Raw genomic sequence first — 18,976 nt, forward strand, 5'->3', positions numbered from 1 at the left:
TATTGTTTCTATATATTCTGGACATTAATACTTTGTCAGAGCTGGTAGATCTTGCCTGTACAACCATCTGGGTGTGTTAGCTCTCTTAAAGGCAGATCTTTGACTCTCACTGCGATTTCTTCCATGGTAATTGGCCTATTTCTCAGGTTTCTGGCCAGGTTTCTCACTTCTTTTTTTTTTTTTTCTTTTTTTAGAATTGTGTTAACATATACATAAAATTTACCATGTTAATAATTTTCAAGTGTGCAACTCAATGGCATTAAGTATATTTACAATATTATACAACCATCACCACTTCTATTTCTAAAACTTTTTCATTACCCCAAACAGAAACTCTTACCCATTAAAGAATAACTCCCATTACCTCCCCTCCCACCTCTGGGAACCTGTGTTCTAGTTTATGTTTCTGTGATTTGCCTAGTGAGGTACCTCATATAAATGGAATCATACAATATTTGTTCTTTTGTGTCTGGCTTATTTTACTTAGTACAGTGTTTCAGGGTTCGTCCATGTTGTAGAATGTATCAGAACTTCTTTCCTTTTTAAGGCTGAGTAGTTCATCATATATACTACATTTTGTTCATCCATTCATCTGTGGGTGGACACACAGATTGCTTCTACCCATTGGCTGTTGTATGACAGACTAGGCAGATCTATTGTCTGGCATTTCTAATTGCCTGTTAAAAATCTGGTCAATCTGATTCTTACTCCTTTATAAGATAATCTGTTTTCATTTGATTTTTATTTTGCTCTGCAAGCATTTGAGGTTGGGGAGGTGGGCTGGTCAGGAATTTGACGAGGCTGTAGGTCTCTTGTCCTTCATGTTGCTCTGTGCTTACCATATCTTTAATCTGAAGACTTGTGAGTTTCTTAAGTTCTAAGAAATCATTTTCTTCTCTGTTTCTTTGAGTAGTTTCTATGCTTTGTTCTCTGTGTTCTCTCTTCATGGAATTCCTATTACACGAATATTGGAACTTCTAGATCTGCCATCTTCCTTCCTTCCTTCCTTCCTTCCTTCCTTCCTTCCAGGGAGGAAGAGGGGGTGAGGCAGAGGGAGAGGGCGAGAGAGAATCTTAAGCGGGCTCCGTGCCTAGCACAGAGCCCAATGCAGGGCTTGATATCACTACCCTGAGATCATGACCTGAGCCAAAATCAAGATTTGGATGCTTAACTGACTAAGACACCCAGGTGCCTCTGCTGCCATATTTCTTAATTTTTTCTTCATCTTTTTCCCTCCCCTTTTTAGGCTGAATTCCTCAACTCAGTCTTACTGTTTTAATGTATTTTTCAGTTGTGCCCATTCTGCTATTTGGCCCAACTGTTGAGTTTGTATTTCAGCAACCCAACTTTAATCTTCAAGATCTCTAGTTGATTCTTTTTTCACAGGCATGATATCCTCTTAAATCTATCAGGGAATATAGATTATATGTATTTTATTATTTGTTTGTTTTTAAAGATTTTATTTATTTAGAGAGGAGAGAGAGCAGGGAGAGGAGCAGAGAGGGAGACGGGGAGGGAGAGGAACAAGCAGACTGCACTGAGCGTGGAGCCTGACTTGGGGCTCCATCCCACAACTCTGAGATCATAACCTGAGCCAAAATCAGGAGTTGGCCACTCAACCAGCTGAGCCACCCAGGCACCCCAGATTATATGTATTCTAAAGCTCTGATTTACCTCTTCTGTTTCTTTGTCCTCTGATACAAGGTCTTTGGTTTGTTGAGCATGGTGACTCTTTCTTGGCATTAGCATTCCTCCACTGTTTGGTGATTTCTAGTTGAAAGCTCAACCTTGGTTTTGAGATTCTCTGTCATCCTGATCAGGGATGCCGGGCTGGGGGGGGGAGGGCAGGGCACGGATATGTGCTGCCCATCTAAGGACCACAGATAGCTCTTCTTAGGTGAGGTGGGGCTGGAGCTGGAGGAGCTGCCAGGTGGATATGCCAGTGGCTGATCTGCTGGGCTCGGGGGCTCCCTGATCTGCCTGGATGTTGTCAGCCCTCTGGCCACTGCTGGGATTCTCAGACCCAGACCCATTCCTTGACCTGAGCATTCAGGGGAGAGATGCAGACCTGGACACTGGTTTCATTACTCCTCTTGCAAGAGCCCAACATATCCTGCTGGCATTTGCTCAGGGCCCCTCCTGCTCTTGGTATCCACTACCCTCATGTCTTGCATTTTTGAAAAGCAGTTTTCAGCAGTGGTTTCCTTCTTCAGTCCTGTGCTACCAGGCAGTCCTGAGTTTCTAGTGTGCCACTTCTTCTCTTGCCTGGTTCTGGATTTTTATTAAAACCTTTTTATTATTTCTAAGGATCTGGGGCCGGAAGGGGAGATTGCAACATGTGCTCCGTGTGCCATCTTATAGTGGGAATGCCAGAGAACTATTAGGGAATTTAAGAACAGAGTTTGGCAGAATACTAGGGAAATCACCACCCTTTCCCTCATGCTTCCTAACTCCTCCGCACTTAGAACTGGCCGATCGCCATATCACACTGGGGGCATGAAGTAGCCAAGGGAGCAGACAAACAGAGCCTTATGAGCTGCCAGAAAGAAGGAAGCTTGGATGGAGAAGGCGGACTTGTTCTTAGGGCATGGAGGAGGCACTGTCATCTCCCCTTACCCTTGTGACAATCTGGAGTTGATCTTTTTTCCCATTCACTTATTCTTTCCTTCATTTACCTAATAGATACATACTGTGGACTTTCTCTGTCCTAGGGCCCGTGCTGGGGTACTGAAGGCACAAAGTAAGAAATACATATTCTCTGCCCTCAAGGAGTTCCGTTGTTGTGTGGAGAAGAGAGACGCTAGTAGAAAATCTTGTCATAGCATAGATACCATAAAACTGGTAGATGCTGGACAAGCAACAGCAGGATCTCAGAGGAAGAATTGAAAGACTCAGCCTTCAGGGGCTGAGGGCAGGGGTCACAGAAGAATTCAGTTTTCATCTGATCTTAAAAGACTGGTAGGATCTAACCAGCAAGACAAGAAGAGAGGAGGAAAAATAGAGAACATCATGGTGCTTTGGGAGACAAGTATGAACGTCTGCATAGGTAGGTAGGGTCACATTTTATATGACTTGTGAAAGAGTCTATTCTTTATTCTGTGGACAGTGAAAGGGAGGGGCATGATCGCCTTTGTGTTTTGTAAAAGTCTTATGGACTGTAGGTATTAAGAACTGGAGATTGAGACTATGTTCTAGACTAGAAAAGATAAGAACCTTACCAAGACAGTGACCATGAGGTCAAGGAGATCTGTGGAGGAGTTGGTTATCAGTCGGTTGTGTTGGATGGGCATTGTTGGATGGCAGGAATATGGCAGAACTGAATTCTAGTCCTAAAAAAACAATGGAGGGACAAATAAGAGGATACACTCTTTTAGGACCCTGCTTTTTAACATTTTTCAAAAAGGTGGTTTTATAAATTTGAAGGAACTTTGTGATCACTGTTGTAAGACATTCTCCTTAAAAAGAGAAAATCTAACATTCTAGCAATTTATTTCAGTATTCTGAACATTCATTATCATGTAGGATTGCTGCAAACAGGAGGACTTACTTTTCTTTTCGTTTCGCAACTTCTATTTGCAAAAATTTTGTGTAGGTTAATACAGAATAAATATGTGCTGTTAAGTAACACTAAACACAAGAGAAGAAATTTCTGGTTTTCAGTGCTTGACTACAGTTGTTTTTCAAGAGGTACTAAAAGTTTGAGGAAAGTCCAGATTTCTTATTTTTAGCATCTTTTCTGGTGAATTCTCCTCCCTTATGTTTGCGTAGTGATGGTAGAACCATCTGGAAATGATAGAAATACATGTTTGTTGGGGGGGCAGGGGAGAAGGCAGCAGAGTTACACTCTGTTCATTGCTTTAGTTTCTCCAATTTAATGGCTTGCTGTCTATAAATCGTAGAGGTCACATGAAAGGTTGTGCTCTGAAACCTTTGCCTGTACATTTGAAATATGAAGTTCATGGACTTTGATTTGAATATAGCTATTTCTTCCAACTACTCTTCTGGAAAATGCTTAAATGTTAATGTAGCATTGAGGGAAAGATTTTTTTCTTTAATATCATCTTTACATTTCAGAGCCTCCTGGCTTAAGAATATCCATGAAAGCAAATGTTTTTGGTAATCAGTCAGTATTTCCTGAGAAAGAGTGGAAGATTCTTGCATTCTCTTGAAACCCGTAAAACTCTCGAACTAATCTCTCTGTCACATAAATAAAATAAAATCTTTAAAAAAAAAAAAAAAATTTTAAAAAACTCTCGAACTAAAAAATAGTTTTCAGGGCTATAGCTAACCTCTAACATATGAGAGATACTTGGCAGGTTGGTGGGGGTGGGTGGGTGTTGCATGGTGTACCAATGAAAGAAATTAGAGAATGAAAAGACCTGACTAGCTGTGTGACTTTGACAAGTTCTTTCTGAAAGAACTTCAGTTTCAAAAGCATAAGGGTTGTACTTCATTGTCCCACTGAATCACGCTTAAGAGTCTGGATTCAGATTCTTTATAGAGCCTGTCTGTTCGGAAATACAGCGTCTGACTAATCTGGCTAACTAGCCATTCTGTCCAGCACAGACTGTGTGTATTTGGGAGGTCAGTTTACTGTGAAGCGCTGAGGATGTTTCCCCTGGGGCATTCACAAGGTAATGGAATCATCAGGGTTACTTTATCTACAGATGTCTAAATAATTTTCATAATTTGCTGTATCCTTCTGCTGCCACGCATTGTGCAAACTGATAGCACATTTAGGAAAGGTCACCTTTGTTTCTTGTATTTATTTTTGTTTTTTTTTTAATTTAATCTCTTAATTAATATAATTAACCTCTCGAAGAGAGAGAGAGCACACACAAACAGCGGGAGCAGCAGGCAGAGGGAGAAGGAGGCTCCCCGCTGACCAAGGAGCCCGATGCGGGACTCAATCCCAGGAGCTCGGGATCATGACCTGAGCCGCAGGCAGACGCTTAATTGACTGAGCCACCCAGGCGCCCCAGGAAAGGCCACCCTTGAACAACCCTTTGTCATATGGCATGGAAGATGCTAGAAGTCATTGGTTGACCTTCCTTTCTGAGCAGCATAGTGACTCCTTTGTTTCCTAAGTGTGATCAACCCTGAGTTATCACCATCTAAGTGGACTGAGCTTATTTGGGTACGGGGAGGAATTTTTATTTACTCTATTCTCTATTAGTCGTAGATAAATTTCTTAATCATTCTTATGAAAATCATGGTAGCTCAACTCTGTTCAGCTAACAGAGTCTCAGTTGGTCCCATCTCTTTACAATAGGAACTTACTTTTCCTTGTTAGAAGAGGAAGGAGTTTGGCCGAAGATGTGTTCTTTTAGTGTTGACTTCTTTCTAGGATCCTGTTTAGGCAACTGATGGTAAAGACTGTTATTCCCATCTCACCCTGAAAATGCCTGGAATCATGGTTTGGGTTTATAGATGCCATCCTTAATATCAGGAAGGGAAATGGTTGCTCTTTCATCTGAGTCACTGATGGACACTTGGAAGACTATGCCTGGAAACATTTATGTTCTGAAGCCTGCTCTTCTGCTCCAGCATTGGTCACACCTCCAGCTTGCAGTCACCGTGAAGGTGGCCGCTGTTGCCAGCTAGTGCTGTAAAGGTGGATGCAGGGAGAGAAGCAGTCCCGGAGAGGACAGTGGAAGGCATCCGGTCCAGGCCTGCATCCCCGCCCTCTTACTTCACAAATCTTCTTAGTTGTGGCCCAGGTAAGGGAAATGACTTATTTACACGTGGCTCACTGCTGGCACAGCTAAGTCTAGACTGTCTCAAGACATAACTTTGAAAATGGATTGAAGAAGATGGCAAGGGGATCTGCAAATCATATTCTGGTACTTCCCCTGTCTTCTACACTCTGGAAGTACCAAGCCTTATCATAGGCTCTGGTTGTCTTTTCAGGCACCCCAGCAAGAATATGGAGTTAGGGAATGAGGGGGGAGGGGTGTTAGAGGCAGAGGTGGGACCTTCCTACCACTGAGATGCTCAGGAGCCCTGAGAATATGACCGGAAATGTCCCCGAGGGGGGTGGAACGTCCCCTCTGAGAATTGTCCCTGTGGCTTAGGAGGAGCTGGTGCTCTCTTTGTGCTGCCAAGAGGCAAGTAGGAACAGAGGGGCCGGAGGCTCTGGAAGCTCTGTCTTGTGACCTGGCACCAGGGGAGGCTGTCTGCCTGGCCCATTTTGTGGAGTCACAAGACCTCTGAGGTACAGTTTTACAAAAGCATATTCTCTTCTCTCCTGTCAGAGCTCCCACTCAAGGCACACTTCCCATTGTCCGTTCGGCAACTCTGGGTGGACGGCCCTGATTGTGATCTGGGGGCTACTCCAGGAATAGCCTCATCTCTGTCACTGAGTGACTGAAGAGGCTGCAAACCCACCTGTAAGAGTGGTGTTAAAGTTTTGAAGATAGTGGAAAAACCCTGGAAAGTATTTGGAGTAAAGCGTAATTATATTTTGCCACAGAAAAAACCAGATTGTTTGGGGTCCTGCCTATCCCCTCATTAAAAAAAGAAATTTCTCAGTAGGTTGCCAGCCACTGCTGGATAGCCAAAGAAATTGTGGTTTTGAGCTGTTCGCTACTTCTAGAAACTTTAAAGTTAATTCCAGAGTAACAGGGTGGAGACCAAAAAAGGAAGAACACTATTTTATGGTGCTTTTAGCAAAGGTAAAATATTTGCCTCAGGCTCAGGGCAGTCAGCTCTGTGGGAAGGGCTGGTGCGAGGCATCCAGCTCCTGGCGGCTGGGGGAGGACGTGATCATTGCAGGTGGTGCTGACACGCACAGTTCCTTTCTCGTGCCAGCTGCTTCTCCTCTCTCCCCTCATTTCAGCCGACAGGTATTTCTTGAGCTCCTGGTAGACATGTAAACCGCCAGGTTAAGTACTGACCTCCCGTTTGGAGCTTTTTTGTTGTCAGCCAGCTTTCTGAGTGAACTTCAGTCTTCATTCAGTGGCCTTTACTCCCAAGTAACAGCTCATCTTATCTTTCAGATCTTTTTCTTTTTACTTTAGAAAACATTCCTTTTGTTCATTTATTGTTGTTGGTTTTTTTTAAGATTTTATTTATTTATTTATTTGTTTGTTTGTTTGTTTGTTTGAGAGAGTACACGAGAGCAGGAGGGAGAAAGAGAGAATCTGAAGCGGAGTCCCCTCTGGGCGCAGAGCCCAACGTAGGGCTCGATCCCACCACGGCAAGATCATGACCTGAGTCAAAACCGAGTTGGAGGCTTAACCGACTGAGCCACCTAGGTGGCTTTTTGTTCATTTTGTTCATTTGTTAAAACTTAAGATCCTGATATTGACTTCCAGATTGAAAAAGCAACATCTCTGAGGCAGTGTGGAGCCCTCCTGCATTCTGGACTCCAAGGAGAAGGGGCACAGCTATAGCAGTAATCCAACAGGGATTTCTGTTGGATTGGGCATTTTTATGTTGCATTTTCCCCACAGTGTAACTACCCCCTGATGACACCTTGTAAAATTTAACATACGCTCCCTTACACCAGGTGAGGGTTGGCCTAGAAAAACTTTGGGATATAGAAAATCTATCATGAGAATAAATCAGATGCCTGGGTCCTGGGGATAAACTTGCTACTAACTAGTATGTGACCTGTCTTACCTAGCTACCACCTCCCACTCCCCAGACGATCTCTAAAGACTTAAACAGTTCTGAGCCAGATCAATCTTTGCATAGTTATTTATGGATATATGAAAATTATACCAGGCAATGACATGTTCTCTTTTCCCTACAGAGTGAAGGCTGCCCAGACTGAGTTAGGACAGCAAATCCTGGCTGATTTTGAAGAAGCATTTCCTTCCCAGGGCACCAAGGTATTGTTTTCCCTCCAGTCTTAGACGTTATCACCACTCTTGCCTGTTCACGCTCGCTGTTACTCTTTCTTTACCATTCGTCTGCTGGCAGCCGTAAGTCTGTTTGCTAGAGGTTTGGGGTAATGAGACCATCCTTGATTTTAAATATCCCAAAGCAGTGTTGATTCTTCATTTGTGTTCTTCCAGCATCAGAGTGAGGATTTATTTTGGTTTAATTTAATATGTGTCAAACCTGATATCTCGTCTGCCCAGCAAATTCCTTTTTTCTCATGACTGTGTTAAAAAAAATTTTTTTTTCAAGCCGCAATGTTTTTTAGAGTCGTTACATAACTTATTGGTTTCAGTTTGGTGAAAAGACAGCCGGGAGGCGCATCCACGCGCTTATGTAACTCTGAGAGTGACACAGTTTGGAGACTCAGTTTTAATGATCAGAATCGTTCCTTGGGATTAATCCCTTTAGCTCTCGCTGGTGGTGTGGCTGTTTGTGTTATGTCTGCGAAGTCCATGGTATTTCGCTTGTGAGCTATGGTTACACTTCTCCCATAACAAGCTTTGTCTCACTTGGCTGTCATTGTGCTTGGGTAACTGCTTTTAGCTCTATCTTTCAAATAGTAGCAGATGTAATCTTAATGCTTTGCATGTGTTGGGGAGAGAAGAACCTTCAGAAGCTATTTTTTCTCTATTATTTGAGCTATTTCAAGAGAAAGAATTATTCAACACAGAAACGAACCAAAGCACACACAGGCAAGCAGTGTTCCTCACTGCACTTGGTGGGTGGAGATGGGGACATATGTTCATTTTCTGAGCCAAGGAGCGTTTCCTGGACCTGCTGTATAATTCAATAACTGGAAATATCTTAATCATTTTTCTTTGTGCTCCATAAAAGAAACTTAGGAAGTAGGTGGGGGTAGCTGCCCCAGCTTTGTAGATTACTTCCTATAGGAAACCTGCTCTTGATTTTAACGTCTGCACATATTATGGCTGCCTTCTAGTAATCAGATATTTTATTTGTAAAGCATGTTCCTTTCAGGACTTTATATTCTGTATTCATTTGATATAACTGTGGGGAATGGATGTTGGAAAGCCATTCTGTAAAAAGGGATTGCAAGATATTCACAAATTATAAACACCAGACTGTTCTTAACCCCAGGGTCTGCTTTACTATACTGTGGTATCTAGCCCAGTTTCAAGAAGTTTCAGAAAGATATGAATGAAGCCCAGCTTTATTGTTTAGAAGAAACTAATCATGACCTACTTTATGTCTTTTTCTCAGATCCCACCAGGCAGATGAAGTTAAAAAGGTTTTCTTAAACAACTTCCTTTTTCTGTGGCTGGGTATCTTAATTTTTTTTTTTTTTTGAGTTTTCTATTCTCCTTTTCAATGACTGTGGACTTTTCTTAATGGCCTTGTGTTGCCATTCCTATTTCACAAATAGAAATCAAGAAATTAAAATTGTACAAGGTAACCTGCTAAGTCCTTTTTAAATGAAAATATCTGAATCCACGAGCCCATAGGTTTCAGCCTCTGTGACTTCTCTATCAGATCGAACACTTTCATCCAGAAGCAAGAGGTGGGCAGTCAGAGCACTCAGCAGATGAAATAACAGCCATTCAGCACAGAGTGAGTCAGCATCTTAACAATTTAGCTCTCAGGCAGCTTAGTGAACACTGACAAAACTCTTGAACTGCAGTCGAGACAGACACGTTATTGGACAGAGTTTACCCAAAAGAATCATAAAGATTTGGAAGAATGTTAATCATCACCTAATTGAAGTCCATTTCTTTCATTTATTTTTCAGATGAGTTTCAATAACTTCGCCAAAGCTACGTAGCCTATTTAGCCAAGCCAAGAGTAGATTCCAGGTGTTCTTTTTGCTCTAGTTCACTCAGCCAACCATGTTCACTTAGTGAGTTACTATAAAGAAAAATTCAGCGAGATTGGATTGCCTTCGGTAATAACAAAGGCTCTCCCATCACGATGTATCAATATGGCCCCTCAATAGCCTTCTACTGCCTTTCAGATCAAGGGACTGATACAATATTTCACCTCAGGCCACCTGCCTGGGTAGTTGACTGTCAGCCAAACGAGTCTGGCAGTTTGGAACCTGGCTGTAGATTTTAAATGCCACTGCACTGTTTGGCACAAATATGGCACTTTAAGAACAGGAATCTGAGGTTGGAATCGGGAAAGTGGCACATGTGGAGTGAGACTGGTGTCCTTCTGAATTGTATGGCTCTTCACCAAGGTGATTTCAGTTTTCATATTCAGAAAGCAAAATTTCCTATGACCATTGCTGGCCCTGTTTCCAAAATGTCTCCTTGCTGATTCACAGAGTAGCTTTTGTATTGGCTACTACGGACTAGCTTAATAATTCTTTCATCAAGTAACAAGTAACTAAAATATCCATCCGCAGCAAAAGAGTAAGTGTTAGGGGAGTGGAAGTAATAATAACTTTAAGAGAGGAACAAGAAGTAGCAGCTGTCAGAGGCCATGAGATTTAAAGGTTGTTTCTGGCTCTTGAACTGGTGTGCGTTGTCTGTCTTACCAGAGGCCAGGAGGACCCAGCAATGTCCTACGAGATGCATGTCTGGTTGCTAATATTTTGGATCCTAGAATCAAACAGGAAATCATCAAAAAGTTTATTAAACAGCATCTGTCAGAATATCTAGTACTTTTTCAAGAAAACCAAGATGTAAGTATTAACCAAACGAAATCGATGTTACATTTGAATTTGATTGAAAATTGAATGCCCTCAAGTCTGCTGATTCGTATTTTAATAGTATTACTGCCTTAAAATGTTGATGGTTGAACTGTGACTTTTAGGGTCTGACAGTACAGTTCAGTGGTTCTTAACCATTTTGAGGTCACTGATCCTTTGGAGAAATCAATGGGAGCTACAGATCTTCTCCTCAGAAAAATGTACCTAGCATACAACTTTGCATACAGTTTCAGGAAATTTATATATCGCTGAAGTCTAATTGTAGACCTGAGTCAAGAACCTCTGGATCAAGGGAAAAAATAGCCTAGATTCTTTAAAACTGTGAGAAATACGGGTGCCTGGGTGGCTCAAGAGTATCCAGCTCTTGATTTTGGCTCAAGAGCATCCAACTCTTGATTTTGGCTCAGGTCATGATCTCGGAGTCGTGAGATCAAGCCCTGCTTCGGGCTCTGTGTGGGGTGTGGAGCCTGCTTGGGATTCTCTCTCTCCCTCTCTAAGAAATAAATAAATAAAGTAAAGTAAAATAAAATAGAATAGAATAAAAATAAAATAAAAAACAAAAACTGTGAGAAATAAAGAGATTGGTTGTGTTTTTCTTGGTTCTGTGTTTTTGTTTATTTCCTTAAATTGTCAACACTACTTCTGAGCACTGGGTGGATTTTGTTCCCTGCCTTCTTCAGGTTGCCTGGCTGGACAAAATTGACCGACGCTATGCCTGGATAAAACGCCAGCTTGTGGACTATGAGGAGAAATATGGCCGTATGTTCCCACGTGAGTGGTACATGACCGAGAGGGTTGCAGTCGAATTCTGCCACGTCACAAGGTAGATTCCAGCTCTGCTGGTTTTATTGTTAATTGAAATCAGTCGATTGAAATCAATCCCCTGGTCTCTAGGCGTTCCATCTTGTCCTGTGGATTGGGTACCACTTCTACCTTTGGTTGTTGTTGTTTGAGACTCACCATTTTAATGAGGACCTCTTCACCTGTGCTGGACTCTCTCCCTTTAGAAGACCCTTTTCCTGTTGAAAGTCAGATTTTATAAACCCAAAACCAACCCCTAAACTCCAGCTGCAGCTGTATTCCAACTTCTCTAACTTCAGAGCTCGAAACCTAGAGGAGAGGGCATGTATGTGGAGGAAGAGTAAAAACTTCTAGGAAAAAACTGAGAAAGGGTACACGAGAGTCCTGGGCTAGTAGCCTGTAGTCAAAGCACTTTTTTTTTTCCTTAAGAGTAATATGTATAAAGCACAGCAGCTTCATCTGCTCCTGTCTTTGCTCTAAGACTTTCCTGTGGCCTGACCCTTGCCTTGAACACCGTGCCTTCTGAACTTAACCTAGTCAAGGCTCATCCACCAGATTCCCCTCTGTTATTCATCATCCCACATTTTCTCCTGTGTCTCCATCACATTTATCAGTGTATAGTGTATATATCCATCATCGTGTTGCTTCTCTGACTTGCTACATACATTGTTCCATAGGGACAGGGATAGTATCTGCTTCAGTGACACTCAGGAAATATTTGCTGAACAAATGTCCCGTCCCTAATGCAGTGCTTTTATAGTCTTTGGATAGTTAATAATATCGGCATCTGAATGCTCTAAGCATCCTAAAGACCTTCTGTCACTCATCCTGTCTCTGCAGTTTCATGAATGTAGCCCAGGGCCAGATAGTCCATTTATATTGAAGAACTAAAGGGACCCCTGGGTGGCTCAGTCGGTTAAGCGTCTGCCTTCGACTCAGGTCATGATCCCAGGGTCCTGGGATGGAGCCCTGCATCCAGCTCCCTGCTCCGTGGGAGCCTGCTTCTCCCTCTCCCTCTGCCTGCTGCTCCACCTACTTGTATTCTCTCTTTCTCTCTCTGTCAAATAAATAACTAAAATCTTAAAAAAAAAAAAAAAAAAAAAAAGAAAGAACCAAAACCCAAGAAGTTGAGATCAGTGTGTCCATGACAAAGCTAAAGCTAGAGTCAAATTTTTTATCCTTTACTTGCAGCTGTACCACAGCAGTGGTAGTAACTGGGTTTTATTAGTTATGTATGCCCTTCTTTTTTTTTTTAAAGATTTTTAAAAAATTTATCAATAAGAGAGAGAGCAGGGGCAGGGGTGGAGAGAGAGAGAGAGAGAAAAGTAGACTCCCCACTGAGTGGGGAGCCCAACGTGGGGCTTGATCCCAGTACCCTGAGACACTTTCTTTCAGACGCTTAGCTGACTGAGCCACCCAGGCACCCCAGTTATCTATGTGCTTCTCACAGTGCACAATTACATTAACTCCAGGCAAATCTTTTTAACAAGTACATGTCTAAGCATAACTTAGCCACCTTAGAATAATTCATGGTAAGCATCTTTCTTAAAATCATAGAGAATATAATGAAGTTGTATGCTTTAAACACATGGGGGGGGCAGATTTCTTAAGGGATGTTAGCTATTGGCTTCATTTTTTTTTAAATAGGCTTTATTTTTTAGAGTAATTTTAGGATCACAGCGATGTTGAGAGGGAGATACAGAGGTTTCCCATATACTCCTGCCCCCACACATGCATAGCCCCCCTATTATCAACATTCCCCCCTCATTTGTCACTGCTGATGAACCTGCATCGTCAGACCGTTATCACCCGGAGTCCACAGTTTACATCGGAGTTCACTCCTGATGTTGTACATTCTATGTGGCTCTTGTTCTCAGAAGCGCATTTGCTACCATAGGTTTAGATAACCTTTAAATGTTGATTCAAGGACAATGTGGTTGTCACTTTCTAAGTCCTGATTAGCAAAGAAAGCAAATTCCTTGAGAAATTGATAACTAATTCTCTTTAGCTTACAGTTCAGTGACTTGCAAACTAATTCTGTGAAGAGTGCAGTCTGCAGGAGACGGGGAGTATGCTAAAGCCACAAATCTGCCGTCGTCGTGGCAGCCAATGGCCCCATTGCTGCTGTTGCTGCCAAGCTTTCATTGTTGGAATTTTGGCCAAAATCCTACAGATACATAATTTTCAAGTAATCGCAGAGGCTCTTTGTTTGGTTTTGCCATTTCTTTGTATGGGAAGATAACCGTGGCTCAGTACTTCCTAAGAGCTCTCAGGCCACTGCTCCCTCACAGCTCCCACTCTGAAGCAGACCAGAGCGTACATAAGCTTCGCGGGCAGGCCCCACCTGGGCACGTGCATGTCACTTTTCACGGGGAGATTCCAGGCTCTCACATGTAGTTCTGGGGTTCCTTCTCTCTGGTTGAAGAGATGGAGATTGAGCTCTTAGGAAGAGGGGGCTCTTTAATTCAGTAATTAATGACTTGTGACATTATATAAAATATATGCATTTTATAAAATATGAAGTAAGTGCTTTATATGTATTATTAACTACTTATGGAAAGGTTGAAAGATCTAAAAATAATAGTAACCATGTAAACAAATTGATCTCCTTAATCCTTGAATTTTTAGACTAGTGGATAATTTCACCTTCAAATTCTTATTTAGAGTGTATTTCTATTCTCCAAACATTAAAATTGGTAACAGACCTCAGGATTTGAAATGACGATATACTTCCTTTTTTTTTTTTTTTTTTTTTTTTTTTTTTGATATAAGCTAAACCTGTTTACTTTATCCTATCTTGAACAATTTTTCTTGACAACATTCTTATCTCTTTATTTTGAAGGACAGAACTTGCCAAGATTATGCGTACCAGAGCTAAGGAAATTGAAGTGAAATTGCTTCTTTTTGCTATTCAGAGAACGACTAACTTTGAGGGCTTTCTCGCCAAACGCTTCTCCGGGTGCACCCTGACAGATGGAACTCTGGTAGGACCTTCCTGAGGGAGGCTGGAACATGAAATCAGGGGGCCGGGGGGTGGGGCTTCACTTCAGTCTTTCCTAGTTTGGTGGTTCCATCCAGTGGCTCGAGTGCTCAGTCCCTCATTCCAGGGATTTTGCTAAATTATGTGAGTGGTGGTGCAGAGTACTCTATGGATGTAGTGTTTTCTCTTATGCAGTACTTCACGTTTTTAGAGTGTCCTGTCATCATTTTATCTAAGTAGTGGCCTCATCTTACAGACTAGTAATTTTGTGAGTTAGGGAAGCCTCACTTATTCAGTCACAAATACCGTATTACTTTATCAGCTGTTGAGTTGTATCACAATTAGGGTATGTTTTACCTTAGAGTTTGTTTTCTTAATGTCTCTGGGGAGCAAACCAGGTCAGTGCGTCTCTGTAAACCTCAAAGGCAAGTATACAAATCCGCATGTCCAAGAAATACTGAAAAATTTAAAACACAAAGGTACGCAGGTATGAGGACTGGGCACCTCCGTTGGAAAGGTGGAGTGTGTGTTGTTAGTTAATATCACTTAATGTCTGCGTAAGCAAAGACCAGGTTCAAAGCATCTCTCACAACTTCTTTTTGGAAACCCAGCCTCCTTCCTAACACATCAATATGCTTTCTTAGATTTCCTATCCATGAGGAAACCAGATTTTTATGTTTTATAGTAATTTCTGTTTACATTATTACACACACGTGTGCACACACACAGACTTTGAGCTCCTTGAATGCAGGAATCATGGTTGATTCATCTCTGTTCCCTAGTCATGCAAAAAATACACAGACTTTGTGCAGGCTGGCAGGAATGAGGAGGAAGGGAAAACAGGAGGTAAGGAGGAAGAAATCCAAGTTGAGAGAGTCAGACCTCTTAAAATCCTTTAAAGACTGGTAACAACGGAGAAGTGATGTGATTTGGTAGGAAAATCCTTGGACCAACAAATCAAAAGATACTTGTGATCCAATCCAGACCTTGCTAGAATTCCGTGAACTGCCTTCTCTATTACATGAGAAGAAACTATACTTAAGTAATAAACAAGGGGAGATAAACAAGACGTCAAACCCAGAAGCCATAAAGAAAAGTACTGAAAGATTTTTCAATATATAAAGAGACCATTAATGTAATTAAGGGATAAACAAACTAGGAAAAAACAGTTTAGGCTGTAAGACAAATGATTAATATCTAACATAAAAAAATTCTTTAAAATCAATAAGAAAAAGGCAAGTCACCAAATTCGAAAAATGAGTACACAGTCTAGTAGGAAATTCACTGAAGAAATAACAGTTGGCCAATAAAAATGAAGAAAATAGAACAGGATACTCTTTTCTTACATCAGGTTGGCAAAAAAAATTGCAAGACTAACAATACAGGTTATTAGTGCTAGTAGACAAATGGTGCAGCCTTTTTGGAGAGCTAGTTGTCATTATGTATCAAAAAATTACATGGGCATGCCCTGAGAGGCAACAGTTTTACATCTGCTGTGAAGTCTACAAAAAAAATCCATACAGGTAGAGGATGATGTACCAAGAAAGAGGTGAACTGCAGCCTTCAAAGCAAAAAAAGAAAAAAGGAGATTTCTATAAAGTTTATCCCTGAAGAATAGTTAAATAAAATGTGGTTTATCCACACTGTGGAATAGTGGGAGAATGTGGGATCGATCTAGAGGTGCTATCACAGAAGAAAACCTCTCAGGATGCCTGGGTGGCTCAGTTGGTTAAGCGTCTGCCTTCGGCTTAGGTCATGATCACAAGGTCCTGGGATCGAGCCCCGCATCGGGCTCCTTGCTCAGCAGGAAGCCTGCTTCTGCCTCTCCCTCTCCCCCTGCCTGTGCTCGCTCTCTCTCTTTCTCTCTCTCTCTGATACATAAATAAAATCTTTAAAAAGAAACGAAACGTCTCAGATATATTGTGAAGTGGAAAATGGAAGCTGTAGCCCAGTATAGATGGTGGAATTCCACATGTAAAAACCAAAAAGCAAGTTTATGGATGTAAATTGGTAAGGAAAAGGTCTCGAAATGATAACAATGAACGTTCTGGGGAAGGAAGTTGGAGTGAGAGTATGTGGAAAAGCAAAGAATTATTTTTTCATTTTATTCTGGTATTTTGTTTGAATTGCATAGTTGTGTGTGCGTATGTATATATATACATATACATATTTGTATATATACTTTTTGTATTTACATGCTTTAATAAAGTTATTTTTCAGTTTTTTTTAAATGAGGGAGATGAGCCAAAACAGTGACTTCCAAGCTTTTCGACAAAGTCTAATGTGGAGTCCACACAGAACAATAGCTAACATTTTTGAGCGCTCTCTGTGTGTCCCACACTGCGCTAGGTGCGTTTGCCTGCAGTCGGTCACTTTGCTTCATCAGCTGTAGGAGGGAGGTGCTGTATTCATTTAAAACTTACCAGTGGTCACACAGCTAATGTGTAAATAAAGAAAAACAGCTACTCTGGTTGAAGCAGGGAAGTAAGAGCAGAGGTTGAGCCTGGAGTCCTATTCACTTGTTCACCCTTCACCTCTGCTACCTTCTCTGTCCCCCCACGCTTTTAGTCCTAAAATCCTGGGACTTCAGTGGAATCCACCTCCTTGAACGATCTGCCTCAGAGTGGGTGCCTCGGGAGCTGGTCCCTCAGGACGCTGGGCTGAAGAGTGGTGGCAGCAACACTCATTTTTAAGGCAAGACTATAAGGCCCTACCTACCGAGGGCCAGTCATGACTGTAGTGAAATAAAATACAAGGAACCAGAGCATTCTTTCCATACTTAAAAAATAAAAATACATATGTATACTCCTCTGCTTGTTACCTCATGTTCGAAATTGGCTTCTTTTTAGTAACAAGGAAAAAAATAGGCCGTGAAACAGATGAAAGTGCCCTTAAATAAGATGCAAGCCACAAAAGGAAAGTAATGGAAATGCGACTGAAAGAAGAATGTCTCTCTCTCCTGAGAAGTATTTGGTTGACTTCAGCAATGCCTGATAGCCTCATACCGGCCCTCCTCTCTGCCCTACCTGAACCGTGTGTCTGGCCTGGTTTCAAACAGAGACTCATGCAGCTCTGGGTTCAGCCCTACAGCGATCTGCTTGGGGACAGGAGGTTTAAGCATTGAGCGGATACCCCACCTGGGAGTGGCCTCTGCTCGCCCATGGCTTCCAGCTGGGCAGGGTCAGGGGAGCATAAGGACGGGTTCTGTGAGCCGGTATTCCAGCTAACCACGTGGGAAATAGATCCCAATGAAGGGCTGCTTGAATAATGTTAGTGCCAAACACCTGTTTTGAACCCTTCTCCACCTTTGGCTGGGCCCTACTTCCTGGTGATTTTGCTTTTACATTTAGGGAACTGTAGGATTACAGGGGAACAAATGGCCCTGTCGTATCTGAAAACCAGGATAGTCTGTAAACTTGGAGCTGTCCCAAGACACATCACGTCTCATTTGTGCAGGGAAGTGCCCCGTAGGCCCAAAGAGGTAGAGTAATATGGGCCAGGAAGCTCCCTCTGGACAAGGGGAGTCTACTGAACATGTGCAGACCATGAAAAACTGGCAGGAGCTGTTGGAAGACAGTGCTTTTTTTTTTAAATGGAAAATAGGTATCAGAATGTCAAAGTGGCAGCTGGCCCACAGTCAGCACCTTCTGTCTGAGGGAGGAGAGGGCTTGGAGGTGCTTGTTTCTCAGGGCAGTGTGGCCTCTCTGCACTTGCGCTCACTCTGCCAGGGCCAGGCTCCCGGGCTGCAGCCTTCCAGCTCCCGGCAGGTGCTGCGCTCTGTGGGGTCGGGCATGGTCAGCTGGAACACTTGAGCCTTTTCGGTTTGTTTTTTTGGTTTTTTTTTTTGTTTTTTACCAATTTCTTCCCTTTTTGTCTTCTGTTTTGGAAATTTTCTGGCATAGTTGATCTATAAATTTCTCCAATTGTTCAGTTGTTGGTTCTTCTCTTATCAAGTTTGCAGAGAGTTTCAGATTACAAATTCTTGGCCAGAAATCCCGCTAAGCCATAAACTTTTTATTCTCCCCTCCCAATGGTCAACTGTCTTTTCCACAGATTTCTCCAAATCATTCAACTTCTTTAGATCAGACTCTTCCCCTGGACCACTCTTTGTCCTAGTTATCATGACCTAGCAACCATTCTGCATTCCAAGTCCTGGCAGTGGCTGGTCTATAACCCTTAAGGATTTTCCCTTAAAGGTTAGTTTCTAGAAAGGCAGCAGAACTCCTATGGCTTCCTCCACAAGGAAGGCCAGGTCTTAGAGAATTAGTTCACTGTAGCCCTGCCTTGGGAATATGTAAATGCTATGCTTCTCACTGTAGGTCATGTTCACTCTGAGCCTGGCCTACCGTCTACCTTCCTGCGGGCCAAGTGGGGCCACACCTTCACCTGCAGCCTGTAGACCTCAGGAGCAGGGCCACTGGTGGATTAGTCATGGCCAGTGACCATGCTCCCAACAGTGCTGGGAAGAGGTGGCCTGGGGCTGGGGGTCCAAGTGGCCTTACTCTGCAGTCTAGCTCCTTGGCACCCCCCTGAAGACTTGCTGCTCCTTGTCTCCCTTACCTCCTCCCTGTGCTGCCTAGCTTTTTCAAAAATCGTTTGTGGCTGCCATTTTATTTCAGGGCATCCGAATAAACTACAAA

The 18,976-nt window shown here is 42.4% G+C and overlaps 1 protein-coding gene across 5 annotated transcripts in view; it reads left to right on the top strand.

The window, feature by feature from the left end:
* Positions 1–18,976, top strand: part of VPS53 (VPS53 subunit of GARP complex) — a 142,610-nt gene that overhangs the window by 43,066 nt on the left and 80,568 nt on the right. For all 5 annotated transcript variants that reach the window (XM_040641111.1, XM_008695297.2, XM_008695300.2 and 2 more), the window contains exons 8-11: positions 7,757–7,835; positions 10,385–10,528; positions 11,236–11,378; positions 14,199–14,340. In XM_040641111.1, coding sequence (XP_040497045.1) covers positions 7,757–7,835; positions 10,385–10,528; positions 11,236–11,378; positions 14,199–14,340 — 508 coding nt within the window. The remainder of the gene's footprint in view (positions 1–7,756; positions 7,836–10,384; positions 10,529–11,235; positions 11,379–14,198; positions 14,341–18,976) is intronic.

This window comes from Ursus maritimus, unplaced genomic scaffold (assembly GCF_017311325.1).
Source record: "Ursus maritimus isolate PB19 unplaced genomic scaffold, ASM1731132v1 scaffold_24, whole genome shotgun sequence".
NCBI lineage: Eukaryota > Metazoa > Chordata > Mammalia > Carnivora > Ursidae > Ursus > Ursus maritimus.